We start from the raw sequence: 24,855 nt of genomic DNA, 5'->3' as shown, positions 1-24,855 counted from the left end.
GTTAGTACCATTTAAAATAGTCTCTCTCTCACACACACACACACACACAGTAACAGAAAACCGTTTACATGTGGCGTCTGATGATGGGGTTTACGGCGATGAGACTGGTGGAGGGACCGCTACACCAGTGCTGCTTATTGTCTCTTTATGGAGTCTGGTGTGAGTGACCGTTCTTCCTCCCTCGTCCCCCCCTGCTCTCCCCCATGGCGGCCTGCTGGGCTGGGAGGAGGAGGGCAGTATTGCTGAGCGTATCCACGGCTGCTCTGTAGCCGTCGTGTGCTTCTGTAACCTCAGAGATGACGGAGGATCCGTGGAGTACTTCCACAGCAGGACTGGAAACGTAGAACTTGCAGTGTAGGTGTCGGTGGCACGTCTACAGTGAGCCCCCCCCCCCCCCCCCCTTTTATTTTTGAATGAATGATTCAGCGTTTCAACACTTTGACCCCCGTCCAGTCGTTGCCTTCATTAGAGATGTGGTGGTGATGACTCAGCAGACAGTGGAGATGAAAACTAAAACACTTGCGGCGACTGGAGTCCCAGGGTGAACTATCAGCTACATTGATTAGTCTTCTACACAGTTCATCAGCTGGTCCCCCCCCCCCCCCCCCCCCCCCCTCCTCCGTGGACTGGGACAAGTTCCCAGCATCAAGATCAACAACAACGACAACAACAACAGCAACAAAAAAAAAGGCAATTTCAGTTCAGTTGTGATGAAATCTATCCGATTCAGTTCATTTTGAGTTCAGTTTAATTCTTGTTGCAAGAAACTATGGCAACTAGCCCTAAGGAAGTGTTTCAACCAATCAGATCCAGGGGAAAGTCTTCAAATGGTTTTCAATTAGGTGGGTGGATTTGATGCCTTTTCTTCTTTTTTTTACTAGGATTTCAGCCCTGCCTGTCCTGGTGTATAAATGCTGTGCATGATTCAACAAGCTCAACCTGTGACCTGTTCAGACACACACACACACACACACACACACACACACACACACACACACACACACACACACACACACACACACACACACACACACGGTCTACCACACTTGCATGTGTATGCACAAGCTGACTCTAATGCAACTTACTGGTTCAGACTGTGTCACTGAATGCCTGAAGGTTTTTCAACTCGAACCAAAAGCGCACTCCAGAATACACAGCTGTACCAGAAAACACACACACACACATTCACATCGTAATGCTTGAAAACTCTCATTTCTTGCTCCTCTTGCCTTCTGCTCTATTTGTGGTATCTGAACCCTCTCTCGCTCTCCCTCGCTCTCTCTCTTCTACCCCCTCCTCAACTCTCCCATCCATTGATACTGTACACCCTCCCAAGGCTAGTTGGCATGGTGACGCTGATGGGATGGCCGTTGCTAGGAGATGAAGAGAGCGGCAAGAAGGAGCATCGTCACGGTGAGAAGAAGGCGATCCCTGGATGGGCTGCTTCCACTGACGCTCTTCTCCAGCTTGGGAACGAAAGGGTTAAATTCATCTGGAAAACCAAACACAAGCAGAGAGAAGGAGTATCAGTATATTTATATCAACTTGTTACAATGCCAGCATGGAGTGGGGGGGGGGGGGGGGTCTACACTTTAAAAACTTGAAAGGAAAATAATGAAAAAAAGATAACGTTTATCTGCGCTTCTAATTGAGCTATAATCTGCTTACACAGCACGGCTTTTACTGAAACTTTTAAATGAAAGAGAAATGCATGAAAATAAAAAGGCAGCTTTCAGCCGAGAGTCAAACTCGCACTAAAATGTCATAAATCCGCTACAAAGACAAACACAACAGCAGGACGGTGGCAGACTGCTGCAGCCGTTGTCAGAGAGCTTCATTGTTCTAATAAAGTGACACATTCTTTTACACACCGCTACACCGTCACCCCGCCCACCCAGCCCCCCCACCACCACACACCTGGAGAGCTCCTAAAAATAGTGTGCGGGCTACCAGCCGAGCTAGTTGATGTCTGGGTGTGCAGATGTACAAAAACACAGCAGACTGTCTGCGGCACGCTACACTTCTGAGACACACGTGGCCCGACACGCCCTCGCTAGTCACTTGATTAATGAGACTGGAGACCAGACAGGAGACCAGACAGAAGCCCAATTTTCTGTCTGAACACGGCTGATGCTGATTAGAAGCTATTGTGTGAACGGTCCGATGGCATCGGAGTGAAGCGGGGGAGAGTGTCAGTGTTTCCACTCGCCACCGTAGCTGGCTCCAGCTGCTCCGCGGGGTCAGACAGCAGAGTAATGACTGGCTGACACCTGGTTTTTAGAGATGGCCTCTTCTGGGTATGCTCTGCTGGCCGATGTAATGAGGGCTACGCGGCGGCGGAGCGCAGGTTAAATGCTTTGACCGCTCCGTAACCGAGCGTGCAGCCGAGGGGGTCAGGACACAGTTACTTTGGTGCTGACTGACAGAGGAATGTGTTTTGGAAGACACAAACAGAGAGCGCCAAACATCCTGCAGAGCCGGTTCAGACGCGTCGCTCCGGCAACCGCCTCGTGCGTGCCGTCTCGAGCCAAATGTAACAGATAAACACATGATGTACATCGTGACCTTCTGACATACTTCTGAGCTAAACATCAGCTACACGAGGAAGCTGTGTGTGTGTGTGTGTGTGTGTGTGTGTTTTGGAGAAGAAAAACAGGCAACATCCGCCTGATAATTAGGAAGCTCAGAGGTGTCTATGAATTCATGTCATGTTGACAAGAACAAGAGGAAATGTCTTAGTCTCTAATTGTGTGTTTGTGTGTGTGTGTGTGTGTGTGTGTGTGTGTGTGTGTGTGTGTGTGTGTGTGTGTTTAGCCATCAACTGTAATGGTTTCTGTCTAAAATATCAAAAGTTTCAATGTTGAACATGGGTTAGTTACGAGAATTAATATTATATCAGGTGAAATGAAATATATCCCACTGCAATAAAACAACATTAAATGTCATTTAACATAGATTTGTTCTAACAGGGTCAAGTAAGAAGAAGAAGTCACAAACAACTTTAACAACCTATCCGTTAAATAGAAAACATCTGAAGTTATGTTATTTTACACTCCCAAAGAGTGAGCATTCAGAGTAGTTTACACTGCAAAGCAATATGAGTCAAACTTTACTTCCATCTAATATTTCTGAGTTTAGCATCCAAGATGGCACACTGAATACATTATATTAATTATGGCAGTTTAATACCCCAGACTCTGTATTCTGTGTGTAGTCTAATAGCGGCTTGAAAAATACATTCATGAGCCTTTAAAAACAAATTCCTTCTGAAAGTAATTATCTTTTATTGGCTTGTCAGAGGTGTTGATTCGACTGTGTGGCAAAGTGAGACGTGTTCATCTGTGGTTTGATCAGCATGTCCTCATCACAGGGTCAAACAGTGATTTACTGTTGCAACTCAATACAGCTAGAGGGCTTTGGAGATATTGATACAATAGCATCTTTCATTACAGCCTCCCTGATTGGTTAATACCCCCCCCCCCCCCCCCTCTTTAACAGGCGTCTGACACCTCACAGGCCTCATATCTGTAAAATAACTGCACCCTCTGGCGTAGGAGTGTATGTAAGCAGAGAGATGAGCAACATTTGGGACGTTTTCATTTTTTTTTATTGTGAAATGTTGTGCCAAGAAGAAGAAGAAGAAGAAGAAGAAGAAGAAGAAGAAGAAGAAGGTCATGTTGATTGTCAGTTTAGAGTTGTGACGTGACATCATCAGCTTAATTGATGCACCTGAGCAATCAGCTGACACACCTGGTCTTAATCAGCTGTTGATTTGCTCTTTATGTCCTTTTTTGAAGTAACTATGTTTTAAATAGAAATGGATCCACTTGTTTCTTAATGAGAATGTGGTATTAATTAAGTATGTGCATAAATGTAAATTATTCTACCATTAAACTATACATTTTCAACATATGAGAGTGAGGCATTTCTGCAGGATATTTTGACCTGAAACAGAAACACAGCATCCAGTCTGCCGTGCTCTGCCTGCTGATACTCAACACCATGTTGCTGGCGGAGAAACCCAAGTGCACTTTTGCTTGAAGGAGCGCTAATTGCTACAATAAACCCCATTAAAGAAGGAGCGTCTGATTTTCCCCCACTAATGGCCGGGCCTGACCGTCAGATGCGGTAACCCGAGCCAGCCGGGCGGGTAAATGAGTATCCTCCCACGGAAAGCCGTCGGTAATCACATGGCTGCACGGGGAGCTGCTCGCACCGTTCCATCTGTGTTGTAAATGAGATCTAAATGAAATCTAATACTGGAGGCCGTATTCAGGAGGGAACCACTGTTGAGCCGTAGACACTGATTGAAAGGGGCAGCCCCCAGGAAATAAACCGTGAGCACTGAGGGGAGAGAGAGACAATACCAGCCTGCAACATTACCACATCTTCAGACACGGTAATCAGGCAGATTGGAAGAGAATGTGGCGATATAAACTTTAAATAACAGGAATTAAAACTATGATGTGATGAGTCTAATCGGCAGTCAGGAGGACGGAGAACGAGGGAGGGGAATAGGAAACTGCACCGCTTCGTTGTTTTCTCTTCATTTCACAGCTCCCTGCTGATTTCCTCACTTCCTCTCGCACCACTTGAGTTATCCTATTAATTTAATTGGCAACACGGCACTACAGGTGAAAATGACCCACAGGAGCCGGGGTAATTTGTGCTCCGCTATTGTGTTAGCCGTCCGCTTAATATTAACACCATTTCCACGTAGCTCACATTCGTTATCTGTTCAAGTACATCCAGTACAAGCATTCAGCTGTGGAAATAACCATTTCCTTTTCTGTACATTATTCTGTGTAACTTGTTCAGTATTTTGAATAAAACGGTATATCTTGTTATTGGAATGAGAGGAAAGGAAGGAAGGTGGACAAGTGGTGAGGAGACGTGATGAGAATGTAATATGCATGGTAGCAGCAAACACAAGTCTGGGTTAACTAACCCCAACAGGTGCCCAAAGCTAAAAGCTAAACACAATATAATCTTGGAATAAAATAATTTCTCCAAGTTAATAGCTTTCATCACTGTGATAGCATTAATGCTTACTATGACTCAAAGATGAGGAAAGGGAATAGGATAAGGATAAGGGGTAAAACATGTCAAAAGGAGGGAAAAACTCAATTTCACACATCAAAAGGTGAATAAAGTGAGTTTTCGGTGGCTTTCCTCTCCGCTGCATTCCTACATGTGCTCTGGGAGGGAAAATGGAGGATGGGAATTAAAGAGCGGGAGGGCATGGAGAAAGGAGATGGAGTGAGGGAGAAAAACGAGATGAAAGGATGACGGAGGGGAGAAAAAGTGAGGGAGAGGCATCTCGACAAACTCATATGACATGCAGCCATTCGCCGCAGCCGGCGATGAGTTCGTGTGACAGTTATGAGAACAGACTGATTCATCACCCAGAGACGCGCATGCGCCAACGCAGATTGACGACGCCGCCGCGGCGCCCATATTGTGCAGGTTACCTTGGAGAAGAGTGCCGAAGCAAGACGGGACGATGATTCATACCCGCATATCTGATGTGTAACGGTCGGCGGCTAGCGAGGCCGAGCCACATGATCATCTGAGAGATTATCCTCAAGTCTGTCACTTATTGATTCACTGCTCAGCTTCTATCGTAAACCGCGGCCGAGCGCCAGACAGATCCAGATTCACATGATTCACATGATTCACCACGATTCACATGGTTCACCACGATTCACATGATTCACTACGATTCACATGATTCACCACGATTCACAGGATTCACTGAGATTCACATGATTCACCACGATTCACATGAGTCACTACGATTCACATGATTCACTACGATTCACATGATTCACATGATTCACCACGATTCACATGATTCACTATGATTCACATGATTCACTGAGATTCACATGATTCACTGAGATTCACATGATTCACCACGATTCACATGATTCACTGAGATTCACATGATTCACTACGATTCACATGGTTCACCCCGATTCACATGATTCACTGAGATTCACTACGATTCACATGATTCACCACGATTCACAGGATTCACTGAGATTCACTACGATTCACATGATTCACCACGATTCACAGGATTCACTGAGATTCACAGGATTCACTGAGATTCACATGGTTCACCACGATTCACATGAGTCACTACGATTCACATGATTCACTACAATTCACATGATTCACATGATTCACCACGATTCACATGATTCACTATGATTCACATGATTCACTGAGATTCACATGATTCACTGAGATTCACATGATTCACCACGATTCACATGGTTCACCACGATTCACATGATTCACTACGATTCACATGAGTCACAACGATTCACATGATTCACCACGATTCACATGGTTCACCAAGATTCACATGATTCACTACGATTCACATGATTCACCACGATTCACATGATTCACCACGATTCACATGGTTCACCACGATTCACATGATTCACTGAGATTCACATGATTCACTACGATTCACATGGTTCACCCCGATTCACATGATTCACTGAGATTCACTACGATTCACATGGTTCACCACGATTCACATGATTCACTGAGATTCACATGGTTCACCACGATTCACATGATTCACTGAGATTCACATGATTCACCACGATTCACATGATTCACCACGATTCACATGATTCACCACGATTCACATGATTCACCAGGATTCACATCAACCAATCAATCAATCAATCTCTATTTATAAAGCACTTTTCTTACACTGAGTGCGCAGCACAAAGTGCTTTACACAAAAATAAAAACAATAAAGTAGACACCTCCCACCCTCCATACGCACACCCACACACCCACGCACCCACATACACACACATGCACAATACCCGCAACAGGGAGACATGGCAAGGCACTGAGAATTGAGGAAGCGCCGTCATGATTCACTGAGATTCACATGATTCACTGAGATTCACATGATTCACCACGATTCACATGATTCACCACGATTCACATGATTCACTACGATTCACATGATTCACCACGATTCACATGGTTCACTGAGATTCACATGGTTCACCACGATTCACATGATTCACTACGATTCACATGATTCACCACGATTCACATGATTCACTACGATTCACATGATTCACCACGATTCACATGATTCACTACGATTCACATGATTCACCACGATTCACATGATTCACGAGTCACACGATTCACTACGATTCACATGATTGACGAGTCACATGACTGGCGGTCATAAGGTTCTGAGAGCAACACGAAGGCAAAGAGGGAACGCGTGTCGAGATCTAAGAAGTTGACTACAGGAAATATGAATTGAGTCATTTCTGTGAACTTGCATATCCGGGTGAAATCGGCGGGAGTGAAATGAATATGCATTATATTATATTATATGAGTGATTTAGCAGCATCAGCAGCTTGCCGAGCCAGCTGGTGCCGTGAAAAAATGGCACATTTCACTTCAGCTGGCCGCTTCTGATGCTGCGTGGTCAACGAACTGGTCACTCTGCCATCAAACACAACGATCAGCATGCTGTCAGTAAGGAGAGGAATGTTCTCTATGTTGTTATTTTCTAACAAATTCATGAAACGCCAAGTTTAACTTCCACTGGTGGTGGAGGGAGATGACTTCCGTGTCCCCAGCTGTCGTTGGGACAACATAACGACTGTCCTGACTATCTGATTGGTGGAGCTAGGCGGGGCTGAATGCAGCCTGACAGGAAGCGTTTGGAAATATATATATTTAAGTTGCGACAGTTTGAGGACACAATATTCTCCTAAAAAAGATGCCAAACTGACTGGTAATCAAAGACGAGGCTGTAAAGTATTGATATTTGGTTAAAGATGCAAATATATTATCTTTATTTTTCAGGTCTGTATCCATGAATGTAAATATAACATTATCATTAATAAAGAAGAGGAGATCAAATCATATTTTATACTACTATTAATATTAAAACAATTTAAAGTGTTTATAATAAGTGGATATAAATGCCTATAAATGCAGGGAATAGTCCAAAAACATGGGCTTGTGTCTGAATGCGTCAGACAGGTTATAGAAATCAGAAAGCATTGAGAGACGGACACATTGTTTGTTGAAGTTCATTTCTGAGATTTGCTGGAAATAATGAAAAAACACAATAATTGTCCTTCGACTTCAAAACGGCAGCTGGAAAGGTGTGAATCATATCATTTCCATTATTTGCAGCTGATGTGATGTGAATGACAAACGTGCGTCTACGTGTTTCTCAGACGGGTCGGATAAATGCGTGCTCAACTTAACGTGTTTGTACGTTTAGGTGAGTGGGTGTGTGACTCACCAATATCGTCCATTTTTAGGCCTGGTCTAAGCGTGTAGTCTGGTTCTGTCGGCTCTGGCTCATCGTCCACGTCAGATGCTGAAACAGAGAGAGAGAGAGGAAACTTAATGAGACGGAACATGAGGGAGGAGGAGGGCGAGGGAGCATCCACCATATCATTGCTTCAAATCTAAAGATTTTCATAATGCCTCGTGTCCACGGCATGTTCAGGCTCCACTCCACTCTGCATGACTTGACTCCACTTTTGGTGTCAGGTCCTATTTCCTCTTGCACTGCGGATAGTGCACCTTCAGAATAGGAGCTGATCAGCTGGTTGCACAATACATAATGTATTTATATTATCATTATTACTATTGGAACAGTAGTTATTTACACAGCTAACAGTCATATTTAGTGTTACAAAAAGTTAGCTCGTCACATCTGTGTTCATGCTGACTTCTCCAGTTAATGGACTCAGGAAGTGCTGCTGGTCACATGATGGGGCGGGGCAGCGGTGAAACCCAGGAGACACAGGAACAGGAAACTGACTCTGGTACAACGTACTGCATGTAGTGTATGGTGCTGACGTTTCTTCAAATCTAGGTCAAGTAAATGAAATAATTGCAGTGTATTGGCGGTAGCTTGGCTTTTTTAAAATCACCGGCGTGTACAGGATGTCCTGTGACGGTTGTCTTTGACCAATCAACGGTCTGCAGAGTTTTAAGTCCAACTTAGAAGCAGAAGGCTGTAGGGGGTTAAGAAAAAGCAGACAGAGGGATAAGCCACAACATCACAAGCAGACAGAGAGAGAGAGAGAGTGAGGGAAGGTGAAGGGAGGCAGATCAAACTGAAGAGAGGCAGTGTTTGAAAGGGGAAGGAGAGCGAGGGGGGGGCGTGAAAGGGAGGAGAGGTTAATACTACAGGGCTGTGGAAGTTAAAAGGACCGGACAGGCCAGAGATCAAAGTCGGTGTTTGTCTGTGTGTGTGTGTGTGTGTGTGTGTGTGTGTGTGTGTGTGTGTGTGTGTGTGAGTGAGAGAGAGAGTGAGAGAGGGATGTGAGTTTGAAGGAAGGCAGGAGAGTGAGCGAGAGAGGTTAACACTACATATACATAGCCACCCACTGACCGCACACAGCAATAAATGGATTCTGACAGGGAGCGAGGGAGGAGGGGAGGAGGAAAAGAGGGAGTAGGGAGGTGGGGAGGAGAGGAGGGGGTGAGGGCCTTCAAAGCTGGAGCTGCTCCTCTCTGCTGCTGTAGAGAAAGAAGAGAGAGAGAGTGTGTGTGAGAGAGAGAGAGAGAGAGAGAGAGAGAGAGAGAGAGAGAGAGAGAGAGAGAGAGAGAGAGAGAGAGAGAGAGAGAGAGGAGCAAGGGGAGTTCTGTGCTGTGTGTGAAAATGCTGCAGGGGAGTATTAATAGCTCTGCCTGTTTTAGACTGTATTTAGATTATGTATGCATCTGTGTGTGTGTGTGTGTGTGTGTGTGTGTGTGTGTGTGTGTGTGTGTGTGTGTGTGTGTGTGTGTGTGGGTGGGTGTGTGTGTGTGTGTGTGAGGATTCATGGGGAGCCCGGTGGCAGCCAGATGGGTACAGGTACATGGTCCAGAAACACAAACACACACACACACACACACACACACACACACAGACTCACCCGTGGAGCAGCAGACGTACACTCGTAGTCTCAGACAGCTGCGGCCGTGATGATGGGTGGGCGTGGCTGTAAAATCATCAAATACAATAGATCATTACGTGTACTCACTCACGCTTCAATGCTTTCAATTATGTGCTCTTCCCAAATAAAGACGGACCAAAGTTGGGTCTTGCTGCTTATAATGGGAACAAAACATGAAGATCAACGCACCAATCACTGCTGACCTTATGAAACCGATTACAGCCGGCCAGACGTGACTGTTCCACATTAAACATAGTTAACATGCAATTTTACACAGAAAATAAAAACTAAGTGCATCATTGCACTTACGGTAATTTCTTTTTGCATGCACTGGAGCGCACAAGCGGCCATTATACAGTCAGTGTTTTTAACGTTCTTACAACAGCCGTATGTACTAAAGAGAGTCGGCTTTGAGCAGTACGGAGGAGACATGTTACTGCAGGGTGGAATAAATGAGAAGTGTTTTTATTATTGGTTACTAAATGTGGTCGATAGTTAAAAGGGCAGAATGTGGACAGCAAGGCTGCTGTGAAAATGTGTGTTTGACACATCATTTTGCCCCCCATAGTCAAACTTTCCCTTTAGTTCAAATATCTTGAATTTAAATAATACAAAATAAAACACAACTGTACCACATCCATATATTTATCAAATAGAAAACCCTGGGATTTGATAATAAAAAGACATTCTGGAGGTTTTGTAAATACCAGCCAGTAACCATACCAAGACGTTGTCTTCATAAGGAAGACGTCTCCTGTCAAGTACCGTAGGTTCATGAGTGATGCACCCATTGTTGAGCCATTTAAAGGCATGAGACATTCATCCCCAGCCTGAAATATTTGTTTTTAAATTGTTTCATTACAAGCTAAAAGTTCATTATTTATACGGTGTCATATTGGTGCGCGGTGTTGTGACTTAATTCGATTACCAATCAACAGAATGGACGAGCCCTGCTTGACGGCAGCGTGATATGATTAGATGTGAAGGAGCAATTTGTTATCCCGAAATTACCTGAGGACGGTCTGAACCGAGTTCATCTTCAAATCCACTCAACAATAAGAGAATTACATGTTTGGATTTTGATGCTCTGGTCTCACAAGCTTTTACTATAATTCAGTGTATTCATGTTAATATTTGGAGGACTCCATGTTTCACTCTATTGATGTGATGGTTGGACTCACAGATGTAGTAGTACTCCTGTCCCACGTGGAACTCATAGCCCAGCGAGAAGGCGCTGTAGCGCTGGAACTTCTCCGAGAACTTGATGGGCGCGTGGGGGGCGTGGGGCCGGTTACACTCCCACCTCTTGAAGCCCAGCTGGGGGTCACAGTTCCTGTAGCCGCGGTAACTGACCATGTAGAGGATGTACTGCTCGCCCGTGCCCACCATGCGCTGGCTGTCGTTGTAGTGTGGGCAGTAGATGTCCAGGTAGTCATTCACGTTCACCTGCATCGTGTAGCCCTCCCTACGCAGACTGAGAGAGAGAGGGAGACACAGTCAGCAGGAGCATAATCACAAAGCAAAACACACATTTCATATCATGTTTAATTGTATTGTTCTAATTAAGGTTGTCTCATTTAGAAATATATTTAAAAAAATGCATTTTTATCAATCTTTTACAGGCATTTTCCAACTAACCAGAATGAACCCATTATAATTGGACATGTTCTCGCTTGTGGAAAGTCGGTTTGCGGAATTTGAAAAGAAAAAAGACATTTTTTGCCTGCCACTGCGATTAGACCGCTCCTGGAAACCAGGAAACGTTCTCACGGATGAATAACAACAACTCCTGTTGTTATAAAGTGAGAGTCGTGCCTTGAATGCAGCTCACAGTGCTTAGCAAAGTAAAGAAATGTATGTTTTGTTTAGATACGCACATATTTGAGGCTTTTACACACACACACACACACACACACACACACACACACACACACACACACACACACACACACACACACACACTCCATCACAGCACGTATAACATGACACTTCACATCATTGGATGGTACTGGTGCTTTTCGGATGCATGGGTTTCAGCGTGAATGTCCAGCTGGGGTCAAACGAATCTTTGTGTGAGAGTTATTGAGTTATTAATAACTCAAAGCAGCGTGTGTGTGTGTGTGTGTGTGTGTGTGTGTGTGTGTGTGTGTGTGTGTTTGTGGCTGCAGGGCTGCTGCATGCACACAATGCGGAGCCGGTTCCTCGGTATGGACCGAGGGCCCCAGGGCCACGGCTCCTCCCCCGGTGTCAGCGCCGCGTCGTCCCCTAACCCCAGCGCTCGTACATCAACCTGAGCGCAACGCCGCGCTCACATCAGCCATCAACGTCCCGGCCACATTCCCCTCCGTCCGCCCCGCCCCCACCCCAGAAGCTCATATATCAGCGTCAACCCCAGAAAAGACTGGGCTTGACAGGAAGATAAGGTCTGAATCTGTGTCTGGGGGTGTGTGTGCGTGTAAAAGTAGACGCGACACACTGCCAGACACAGATGTGTGACAAAGTGAAATAGATTCTTTCCTGACGTCCAAAAGCCTCTTTCTCTCTCCATCACAGACACGGGCTTATATCTGTGTGACAGAGACAGGTTGCAGTTGTAAATCATACACACGCCGATGAGCACACACACACACACACAAACGCACTCAGACGTTACAGTGGTGACATCATAAAATCACAAGGGGGCAGCAGTGTGTCATCTCAGCCTGACGCTGCCTCGCTCCCCTCTCTGCCAGTTCTAGGTCAGGTCTCAAGGGGGATTATTATTCAATTATTAAATGAAGATCGAAACACTGTTCCCGATGTCTCCCTCCCTCCATCACTTCTTGCCGCTCCCTTCAAATCCTTCCTGAATTTGTCTTTCTCCCGCTGCTCTCCATGCCTCTCATCCCTTTCTTTCCCACTAACATGAAGGGAAGATTAATTGTTCAACATTCATCCTTTGCTCTCTTCCTCTCCTCTGCTCTCCTCGCCTTTTCTCATTACATCATTTACTAGCCTACAGAGGGTATTAGTGGTAGGAAAAAAAGGGGTAAAATGCTTCAAGGGAACTATATTTATAGTGAATGCAAAGAGAGAGAGGGAGAGAGAGAGAACACAAGTGAGGGATGAGTTTAGTTCCACCAGGGAGGCGTGAATGCAAATTTAGTAAAAGAGCAGAGAGAGCCAGACCGGAGCAGACAGGAGAAGGATAAAAAGGGGAGAGTTTTACGCTACCAAAGAAAAGCAAGTTCTCCGAGATGAAGGGGATAATGGCAGGAAAGAAAGAGAGAAAAATGAGGGGGAGGGCAACCCGGAACATCTTGACTAATCTGAAAGTAAATCACTTCCCTGAGATAAAAGCTGGCTTCAGGATTCCCACTGCATGTGTGTGTGTGTGTGTGTGTGTGTGTGTGTGTGTGTGTGTGTGTGTGTGTGTGTGTGTGTGTGTGTGTGCTTGCTGCGGTTTGCCCGTGCATTTCGATGTGACACCAAAGACGCCTCGACCTTTTATGTTTGATGTAATAACACACAGACATACTCGTATAATACAAAAATAATAACTCCATTTTCATGTAAAAAATAAAGAGTCCTTTATGCTTACATTCTGCTTCTGTTTCAGGGATCAGAGCTTGTGTGTTGTGCAAACATGATTTCTAATCTCACGTTTATACAGTAAATAAACACAGTGGCACATTAAATATACACTGAGTGAACAGGACTTGAAAACAGACACACAGATAATAAGTAGATTTACATTTAAAATCATTCTCCACACCACACAGTGCAATAAACAGATTTTAACTGGAAAAAGAGTCCTGGCATTGGGTCGGTACTTGGAATTGGCCGGTAACCAATCTAAGCCAATATAAGTGTCAGAATAAGTGAATGTAAGTAGAAGCCAATGTGTTTTTTATTAGACTGGATGATAATGTGTTGGGCAATATGGTATGGTGTTTCTAAAGAAGATCCCTGGCCACGCTGTGATTTAGCTTCTTATGTTCCTCATTTAAGTGCAGTCGTTGGATATAAAGCGTCTGTGAGGAATGTGCCCTTTCCTTGTGACTGTACGCTGCCTTCAGTCTGCTTCCAGACAAAAGAGAATGCAATACATCATTTTAAACTGGTCTCCCTGAGAATCGTGAGAGGAAAATCCACTCCGACTGAGGAAATCCTGATTTTTATCCCCAAATGTGGAGGTTTTTTTTTAAGATTATTGGACAGTTATGCCCCCTGAAAATACCAAATGAAGATGGATGATGAGACACGGTGATCCAGAAAGGAAAAAGGTGGAGCAGCTTATGAAATGTCACGATGCGTCGCCGTCCTCTGCCCTCTCTCCCTTTCATTTTGCGTCGGATCACCGCCGGTTTCTCGTACGTGACACCTGGTTAGTGGAAGCCGATGGCGGGAGAGAAGCCGAGAGACTTTTCATCCACAACACAACGCCGCCTCGGAGCCCAGCAGGGGCTTCGCTGAGCAAAAGAAACACTTGTATCGGCTGATCCGTCGGAGGGATGGAGCCATGGAAGGATGGAAGAGAAAGATGGAGCAGGGTTTAGAGGATGAGATGAGGGGTAGTCGGGGTTAAAAGCTGCAGAGTCTGGCCACCAGGGAGTGAGAGGGTGATGGAGGGAGGGAGCAACAGCTAAGAGCAAGATCAAAGTGGGGCCGGATCAATGTCACTACTGTAAAATCACATCAGAGCGTGAGCGAGGGGGAGAAAGAGAGGGTATGTTGCCTATATAAATCAGTCGTGGGCAATATGATGCCAGAGTTACCCCCTGCCTGCCTATTATCTGGCTGGCCGGCCGGAGCAACGTACATCAATAAAACACTTTGACAGTAAGAGCAATCATTCCCTTTTGTAACAAGCGCTTGGAGGACCGGCTTACTGCACTGGTCTGTGTTGGTAAGATGGCAGAGGGGGGGGGGGGGGGGGGTGGGGGGGCACTGAGGCAGACTGGAACCTCAAACATCCAGGTCATTGAGTGCAGTTTCCCCCCTGAACCGTGACAACGTGCATGACACTGGGTCACATATCAACGGCTGATATATTCACTCATATGCTGGCAGTCCATCTGTGGTTCATGTAAACATCCTTTGTTGCTCGAGTCGTCGAGAACCAATTAGAAGAGTCGAGGATGAAAGCTGGCGTTCTAACAAAATATTCTCAGCTGGGAAATACATATTTAGGCACATTTACACGAGGCTTGTTGTTGACAGGTCAGCAGAGGGAAAGGCATACGATGAAACAACCAGCTGTCATCAGCCTTAATAAGACGTTTATATTTTAGGTAATAAATTGTTTTAACACACAATCTGTGGATCCACATGTTATTATTAATGAGGGTCACAGCAGGAAAAGCACAGGAGACTAACATAAACAGGAGTGATGGCTGAATTCCACTCAGCGTTTCAGGCTGCTGCTATTGTTCATGGACAATGAAAGGGAAGTCGTTATCATCGTTTCAAGGGTAAAAGCACACGACGACTGTGGAATCACAAGATTTGTTGTTTTTTTCATTCTGATTCCAACAAGGTCGTCACATACAGTTACTTGTGTTTTAATAAATATCTTGCCAGCGGTCACTTATTATAGGGAACGCTAACACGTTAGCGTGGAACATCTGAGGACTTAATCTACCGGGCACACGGACACGTTTATTCTTTCCATCCACTAAGAGCTCCGGGATCAAAAGTAGAAATCCACGGGTGGCTGATTAGGTTGCGAAGGGTGTAAGCCTGAGTAACTGCCAAAAAAAAAGAAGAAAAACATGCACGCCAAGGTAAATCAAGGTTACAGAAATCAAAGGAGACACCGCTGATGGGTACAAGGTTGGGCTGGATTCAAACTCGTCCAGCACTGTTACAAATGATTGCCAATCAGGACTTAAAAGTCCCTCGGACTCCCGAGGCCAGAATTCTTAATCCCATCTCCGTTCGGTACAGAGATGCTAACATTGTTGCAGGAGGACTCCAATCAGCGCAGCAGAGCATTGGTATAATTGAATGGCTCCCCTACTGAAAGGAGACTCCCAGAGATCTGTAGCATCAATGAGACCCTCATCAAACCCAGGCAGGAGTCCTCCCCCTGCTCTGCCTCTCGCTCCTTTGTCTCCTCACCTCCATGTGTTCTCACTTCCCCCGTTTCTGTCCAAGTTTGGCTCTCGCCTGATAGGAAGCATGCGGACATGAGTGTTTGAAATAAAAAAAGCATGCGTGTGCACAGACGCCGTCTAATTGAATCCTGGTTGACATTGAAGGTACTGACACGTGTGTGACTGCAAGAACACAAAACCATCGTTCACTTGTATCATCTTCTGTTCGTTCTTTTCCTCTCCGGCCCTCCACCACACTCCCTAAAACCACTGGAGAACATGCCCGTAGGTGTGTGTGTGTGTGTGTGTGTGTGTGTGTGTGTGTGTGTGTGTGTGTGTGTGAGGGTATGTTTCTGATAGGGTGTAGTGGTTGAGTAGGTTCTAAATTCTCCCCATTGAAATCAATACCTGTCTAGAGTGTGTCCAACAGACTGGAATATGCTACCTTGTTCCAAGGCCGCCACACACACACACACACGCACACACACACACACACACACACACACACACACACACACACACAAACACAGTCCTGCCCTGCAGAGCAATGGTTCATCATTGGTAATTGATCAAAGTATTACAGCTAACAGGGTTTCTTGCCAAGCGGCCTCACACGCAGTACTGACAAGATCCCAAAACACGGGCAGCATTCTCCAAATGTCTCTCTCTCTCTCTCTCTCTCTACTCCCCCCCCCCCCTTTTTTTTTTTACATCTTCTACCTCGTTTGCTCCATTTTCTGCTCTTGTCTCACTCCTCCCGAGCTCTTAAGCACTCTCTCCTTCCCCATCATCCTCATCCATCATCCTCTCCCTCTCTTCCTCCCTTCCTCTCTCGCCCGTGGATATTGACTATGCGGTGTGAGAGAGTGCTCCGGCAGCACCAAACCCTAATGGCAGGCGTTATTAGCCCTTTGAACTGAGCTGTCTCCCTTTCACACAGAGCCACGTTCGTCAGGCACACTCTCCGAGCCCATTACGTGCGCGACGAGCATGATCTCCCGCACACGCGTGTTTTGATTTCGTTTTTTGCAATCAATCATGCACACTTTACTTTGTGGGTTTTAGTCCGAACACAACAGATGGATGGATGTGAGGAAATTAAAATGAACAACTGCTGAAGCCGAGGGCTGGAACACGTGCACGATGCGGAGACAAAGAACAAAAAGCGAGGAAGAGGAGATCAGAGAGGCGGGCGGATGAAAGGGTGAAGACGAGAAGAGGAAGAGTAAAGACGGTTTACTTTGATTGAGAAAAATGTTGTTTAACCTGCGAACGAGACCGAGACGTGCGGTCTTTACCTTAATTTGCGTGTTTATTGATTTCATTTTCAACTTTCGTTCGTCATCCCTTTCACCACCATCCCCACCCGGCACTATTTTACACTCCGTAGGGTTTCTTCACTTTAAGGCGTCTTCCGCCTCTCAAGTGTCAATCAAGCCAGTGTCTGCCGATACCAACCGATCTCTACCTCTTATGCTATCGCTTTGCTCCCGTCAATCCCGGGCCGCTCTGTCTCTGTTTCCCTACAACTCCCGCTGTCTCTGTTCCCAAAGCCCTTACACGAGCAATAGTGATCCCATCAGACACCGGGCCAGCCGAGGCAAAGAGACACACGGAGAGGAGAAAGAGGGTGTATGTTCCCTAAGCTCTCCCATGATTGATAGTGATCCCGTCTGATGGCTGTGTATAGACTCAGCACTCAGTGAGACATTACCCTCTGACCCGGCTATTGATTCGCTGAATTCGCGGCCCCAAACACACAACACTGGTCCTGACCCTGCCCAGGCAAAAACTACACACACACACACACACACACACACACACACACACACACTCCCACAGATTGATAACTCGCCGGTGCCCTGTGAAACCTGATCAATCCGCTGCATAACAATCATTCTCCCCGCCCGCCCCGGCCCACTTCCTGGCCGAGTCACATGGCGTCCGTGTCCCGCTGACTGATGTGTTTGGGTCAGGGTCTGGAGGCTTGGGTATCAGGGCTGCGGGGAAAAGGGCTCCAGCTCTGGGATAAACCGTTCTCGACAACAACAACAACATTACTCAGATCCCTCTCCTGAGCCACATTTAATAAGAGATCCGGGGCAAGAAACGCTGCCTGCCAGACAGAAGGACAATGTGGAATGAGAAGTAGTGCCATCCATCAGGCAGACCTGGTTAAGATACCATTTGCAAATCATTCTTCATCTGCTTGCGCTTGTTTTAGCCTACTTGAACTGCAAAGGTGGGTGGGGGTCTACCTTTAAAAAGAGATCAGCTACTCAAGGAAACTATTTAAAACTCACTTTGAGTGTGCATGGCCAACTTATAAGAAAGAGGGGAAAAAAACCCTCAATCAAGCTTGAAGCTTCAAACAGGGACCCATGACCCATGTCCAATATCACTGACAAGTTAAACACGCAGAGGATATTTTCACCATTGTGAGTCCGAGGAGGCGAAGCCAGAAAGAAAAGCGAGACAGAGAGGAGTGCCAACTGAGCTCCAGCCTAATGGGCTTCCAAGACAAAACCACAGCTGGCTTTCAACATTAGTCTCCATGACGACAGAAGAAGCACTAGCTTTGGAGCGGTTGTAGAACAAAAAAATAAAATAAAGGGTGCTACACGGGTTCATTGCTTTGTGCCGAGACCCATCTATCCTCTCTTTATCCACCATCTCGCCTCTGTCTCCCTAATGGCTAATTAAGTACCACTTATTACTATTCAACATTATCACAAATCATGACTGTGGCAAATTCTGCTTAACACCGTTTCCAGGAGGGTTTTTTTTTTTTTTTTTGCAGTTTGGCTGCAAAAAGGAACAAAGAATTTAAGGGTAAAAGCAGACGGGAGGGGGAGCAGGAGGGGGTTACTAAGGGTTACGGGTAAAATTTGGATTGGTCATGTACTGTAGGAGCAGCTAGACGGGCTGTGTGAATGTGGATACCAGAGGACAGGCAGCACCGACACCAGTATCATATATCAGGGACATCAGTGCAGGCTGCATCGGGTGTTAGTGACATTGGGGCTGATCTATTCAGTTCAACTCTATGTTTCTATACTTTATATCACATACTCTTATTTGAATCCATGTTTACTTTTTGACCAACTGTTTTGCTTCATTAAAAAGGTTATTTCTGATCACTTTAACATTTTTCTGGTGCCGGTCTATTCTTTATTATTGTACAACTCATTTGATAACCTTATCACACAACATTTACACACAATTGAATGTTCCCAGTCCCTTCTACGCAGACAGTCATAAAGCTAAATAATTAAACACTGTTATCGGATCGGTACTTGATATTGGCCGATAGACCAAAAGCCATCAGTATACTGAAAAACCGGATGGATGCACCCGGACTAAAGAAACATCCAACGGTGAAATAAGTGTAATTAAGTGAACATCCATTTGCGTTGCTAAACGAGAAGCATTATTCAGAAAATCTTCTATCAGCCAACCAAATAAAAAGTTGCAGCTACTTTAAATTCATCATTCAAACCTTTTACTTTTCTCAGAAATAGATAAAACACACGCAACAAGGGCAGAAACACACAGGTTTTAAGGGCAACTAGGAGCTCTGTTACTCTCAGGGTACGACAGATGGATAAACACACACACACACACACACACACACACACACACACACACACACACACACACACACACACACACACACACACACACACACACACACACACACACACCAGGGCAGCCAGATAAATAGCAGACTTGGTAGGGCAGCGTTGCATCACCATGAAGGCTTTCAGTGTGTTAAATGTGTATCCTGTCGGATGGAAGATGACATTGAGCTGGAACATTTGAAGCACTATGGATGTTCTACTAACGCACTGTGACGTGGAGAATTAATTAAATGCATTCACACGTGCTCGGTCACAAAGGCCTGAAACTAAAGCATCCGTATTGAGACGCTAATCTAAGCGATTCATGCTCAATTACCCATTTAGGGACATCACTCTGCAACATGGAATCAATGGAGTAAAACAATGAAAAAATAAAAACAGCCTCCACTCCAAAAAACAATGTTCAGCCTCACTTCATCTCCAGAGTTTTCTATTTTTATTCTTTATCAAAGATGAACATAAAAGACGAGCGCGGCGCAGATCTCTCAGCGTTAGACCTTCCACAGGCCAAAGGGAGACAAGAAACACAAGGATCTGGTTGGGTGATGAATGAGGCAGAAAAAAAATCTATCAATGCCAGATTTTAACTCTGCACACAATAGTCTCACGAGTGATTTGTGGCGATGCACTCCGATTGGAAAGAGAAACTTTTGGTGTGCAGCGTATCGGCAAACAGCTGTGTGGGTGGAGGGCAGCGATGCAGCTGTAGAGAGCGCTCCCCTGCTATCTCAGGTGTCAGCCAACACCGGGCTCGGAGGCCGGCCTGGTGCATGATATCTCTCTCACGCTCCAGTAAATTACCTGCCAGAAATGTACGACGCTGCGAAGCCTGTGAAATTCAACACCCCCCCAAAAAAACAACAAAAGATGAAAATGGAGCAGGCCAATGATGAAAATGGAATAATTTCAAAGAAACGTATTTAGCTCAAGGCCAGGAAAAAACAGAGCACACGCTCCATCCTTGCACGGTAATTAAAATGTAAAAGAAAGTCAACAGAACTGTAGTTTAAGGTGCTTTGTACACGATGGGGAGCATTTCGATTGCCTCTCCAACGACTCTCAACGTGGCGAGCCGGCGTCTTGGAGCTGACGGTGTAGACCTGAGGGAGATCGGGGGGGTGAGTGATACGCTTCCACAGCAAAGCCGTCGGTCGGGATGACATCATCCGTTGTAACTGTGAGTGCAGAGCGGCGGCCGTGAGCGAGCACGCTAAAAACCGACCCCGAGCAGATGTTACTCCACCTTAACTTAACGAAGTGAATGCTCTGAATGCCCGTTTATTTCTCCAAACCTGTTAGTAAACCATTACACACATTAAGTTTGATTCTACAAGTGTGTGTGTGTGTGTGTGTTTGTGTGTGTTTGTGGCTGTCAGTATTTCCATGATGAAGCTGACTCTCTTCACTGAACATGAGCAGACTCTGTCAGACTCGACAGTCTATCAGTGGAACATCCCTCTCCTGTCTCCCCCCCCCCCCCCTTCCTCACCCACTATCACTCTCTCTGCCCTACTCTCCTCCTCTGTCTCTCCATCCTTATCAGTGTCCTTCCATCCGTCTCTCGTTCAATTTTTCATTTCAGGTTCAATCTTTTTGACGTCCTCGCACTCCTCCTCCGACGACATCTCTCCCTCCTCTCTGTCTTCTTCTACCGGCCTGTCAATCTGTCCTCCCCGCCCTCTCTCTCTCTCTCTCTCTCTCTCTCTCTCTCTCTCTCTCTCTCTCTCTCTCTCTCTCTCTCGTGAAGTCAATAAGCCTCTCCATGTGGCGGCGACCTGTCAATCATCATAAGACAGACAGCAGAACGTGCATTCAGGTGGACCCGGTGTGCTGGTGTGTGTGTGCTGGTGTGTGTGTGTGTGTGTGTGCTGGTGTGTGTGTGTGCTGGTGTGTGTGTGTGCTGGTGTGTGTGTGCTGGTGTGGTGGGGGAGGGGGTGAGGGAAAGGAAATGTTGCTGCGTTCAAGATGCTCAGATATCAGAAATAAAATCCTTTTTCCATGTTTACAAGTTGCACAAGAGTCTCACAAATCCATAGACCTGAAGTCCACATCCGGAGCCGTTGGGTAAATGAGTGCATGTGGGACGAGTCAGTGGAAGCTGAAAAACCACCTCAGACGACAGCGTCATGGACTTGACAAAGCAACTCCACTGAAAAACAACAACATTTGTTCCCCATCTGTGCTCCAGTGTATTACATGTGTCTGTGCTCATGCTGCAGCTTCACTGTGACTTACGGCTTTAATTTGAGAGGAAATCCACAATGGCCTTTATTTTTTAGTATTATTATTTTGGCAACATCTTCCGCACTAACTGATCATAAAACGTGATCCTTTCAGTGAAATAAATGCAGCAAAAAAGCACTTTATTCCATGCCTTTTCTTTTGATGCGGTTTGACTTTCTCTAGGTTTCACTCTTTTTATTTCTTTCTAACCGCTGAGCTCTTCATCAGTTTATTCCAAAAACAAACTGCAGCTGCTGCTGGGAAAAACATAAAATACATCACTTCTTTGTTTGCTTTGCGGTTCTTCTTAAGAAAAAACAGGAAATGAAAAAGAGGTATCAGCTTAATCACTGTTGTGTCTTATTAATGGGAAAGTAGAAAAGTTATCATACTTTCATGTAATACTGGGTTATTATTCCAGCTGTCCTTTGTGTCGAGTGACGAGCGACGACAGCGGTGAGACACGCGGCGGCGGCGGCGGCGGCCACGCGGGTACATTTAAGATCAGATATTCCAAGTGCGACATTAAGGTTTATGGATTTGTTGGTGTCTTTCTGAAAGTGTTATGAAGTGTGTGTATTTATTCGTACTGGGGCGTTTATTCAAAGGGGACAAAGCGGTGGGATGTGTATATGGGCGCTCATAAAGTCAGCCCACGTCCCAGTGCAACATCCTGGCCATATAAGCAATGCCTGCTCTGCTCTGCTTTGCCGCTGGAATATGAAATATGCATGAACCATAAAGAGCATATGGACCATCCATCTCAATATCCGCTACACGAGACCATCAAAAAAAGATCATTAAACCCAACACACACGGACGGGCTCGCACACACACGTACACACCAAATGGCACATAAACATGCACTCCCACGTCGTGCATAATGGTTTATCAGTTTCACTGCCAACTTTCTGCTGACGGAGCGCACGCAATAACAGGCCAAAGGCATGCGTGCTCTCAAACGGACGCCCAAATGCACTTTTAAAAAGGGGGAGGCGATTAAACATTTGTTTACATATGCTCGCTTCACATTTGCAGTCTTAATCTAAAGACGGTGCAAACAGCTGTCACATGGTAACGGCGAGACGGGAGCATATGTCTTTGTTCAGGTTGGAGTCTCTCGTCTGACGCACAAGCGCCCTCCAAGCTGTCGCTCAGTCTAGATTTCCTTGGCCATCGGGCTCGCCGGCCCTCCACTGCAGGGAATTCAACTATCATATGAGACTCACAAGGAGAGGGTGAAAGAGAGAGAGAGTGAGGAAGTGATGAAGGGATGGACATACAGTGAAAGGTGAGAGATGAAGAAGAGGAGGATGGAGATGGGGATGAGAATGAGGAAGAAAACAGCTTCAGGAATAGAGTAAATAGTAATTCACTCACATTTTAGAGAAACTACAACTTAAAACAGACTTCCACCGTCCTCCTTATCGTTCTCTCCATCCCTTCTCTCCCCCTCCCTCCCCTCCTTCCCCTCACATCTCTCTAATCTCTTTCTAACTACAGTATGTGTCAGCAAGGAGTCTGACACTAAGTCAGCGTCATATTCTCTCATCCATGCAGACAGCGACAGCAGCACAGGCAAACAGGACAGCTACAAGACGGGCTCGTCTTTATCTAATCTCCTCCTAAATTACTCCTTCAGCCCTTCTTCACTCATCCCTCCATCCCAATTCCCCCCAAAAAACATGTCACCTCAGGTGCAGCCGACATCAATCTGCTAATGGGCACTGCTCTCTTGTTAGTTCCCGCTGTGGCCTAGAAAGTCCATTCCCGAGCTCTTATTGTAAGCATCGGAGTTGGGCAGAATGTGCAGCATGTGTACTTTCCAGGATTTTCCGACTGGCACCTAAAGTTTTCACCTTCATGATAGAGGGCAGACATCGGAGAAATTCATTTTTTTTTTGTTGCCAAGCTCATTCTGCAGGTGTAGTAATTTAATTCTGTATGTGTAAAGGTGCAGAGTTGGAGGAACTGTTGGTTACGGAAGTATTTTCTTCGCTGCTATCCTGGATCGTTTAACAATCATATGTTTGTGTCATTATGGCCAGCTGAGAAATTGTGTGTGTGTGTGTGTGTGTGTGTGTGTGTGTGTGTTTGTGTGTGTGTGTGTGTGTGTGTGTGTGTGGGGGGTTTCTCAGCAATTTGGCATGGCTCTAAATACTACAGTACCCATGAGCCTCAACAAAAGAAGCCAGTAGTCAGAACGCAATAAAATGCTGCATCACTGCAGCCGAATGGAATCAAAATGGAGACGTAAGCTGCTGGATGAGAGCATGAAGGTGTGTTTGGACACGATGTGATGGGAACGTTTGCCTCTTGTAATTCATGTGCCTTTGACCTTCGGACCATTTGTGTTTATTTGCCATAAACGCCTGAAGAACCAACCGTAAAATTGGCTTCTGCATTTCTCTCCGAACACACAGTCATCAAGCCTCCTCATTAGCAACATGCAGAGCTAAAGTCTAAGGTTGATGACTGGATATTAAAATAGTCGACTGTCCCTCCTGGCGATGTTATGTACAGATGCTTGTGCGTTTGACACGATACTTTCTCATTTAGTTGCTCCGATGCACCGATGATTCAACCAGCATCGTTTCAAGCTGCTCGTCATCCAACATTTCCTCACACAAGATGAACCTGGAAGCATAAAAAGATCTCCTCCCACGACACAACTCCATCTCTCAGTTTACGCCCTCCTCCTCCGGGACACAACACACCTCTAGGTTGCTCCAGCCGACTGGAGGCTGCCCAACATGCGAACGCAGGAATAGTGCATGCTGGGCCTGCTGTCGGTACAAGACATCGCTGCCTTCTTGGTTCCAGATTTAAAAATATCTCTTTTGGAAACCAGATGTGCCACCTGCTCACCTGCGCTGCTGTGCAGCTCCTCTGACAGGCCGACTCCCCGCCTCGTTAATGCCACTTTGATTCAGCCAGGTTCAGGAGGA

General features: G+C 45.7%; 1 protein-coding gene across 1 annotated transcript in view; it reads right to left on the bottom strand.

The window, feature by feature from the left end:
• Positions 1–661: 661 nt before the first annotated feature.
• The window catches only part of efna3b (ephrin-A3b), a 52,678-nt gene continuing 28,484 nt past the window's right edge, over positions 662–24,855 (bottom strand). Inside the window, exons 3-7 of the mRNA XM_084027133.1 lie at positions 11,148–11,440; positions 9,946–10,011; positions 8,316–8,393; positions 997–1,492; positions 662–946 (exon numbers count right to left, since the gene is read on the bottom strand). Coding sequence (XP_083883259.1) covers positions 1,374–1,492; positions 8,316–8,393; positions 9,946–10,011; positions 11,148–11,440 — 556 coding nt within the window. The 3' untranslated portion in view covers positions 662–946; positions 997–1,373. The remainder of the gene's footprint in view (positions 947–996; positions 1,493–8,315; positions 8,394–9,945; positions 10,012–11,147; positions 11,441–24,855) is intronic.

This window comes from Eutrigla gurnardus (assembly GCF_963514095.1).
Source record: "Eutrigla gurnardus genome assembly, chromosome: 14".
In the NCBI taxonomy this organism is placed as follows: domain Eukaryota; kingdom Metazoa; phylum Chordata; class Actinopteri; order Perciformes; family Triglidae; genus Eutrigla; species Eutrigla gurnardus.
The sequence above is the reverse complement of the archived record's forward strand: the minus strand, read 5'-3'. Positions and strand labels throughout refer to the sequence as shown.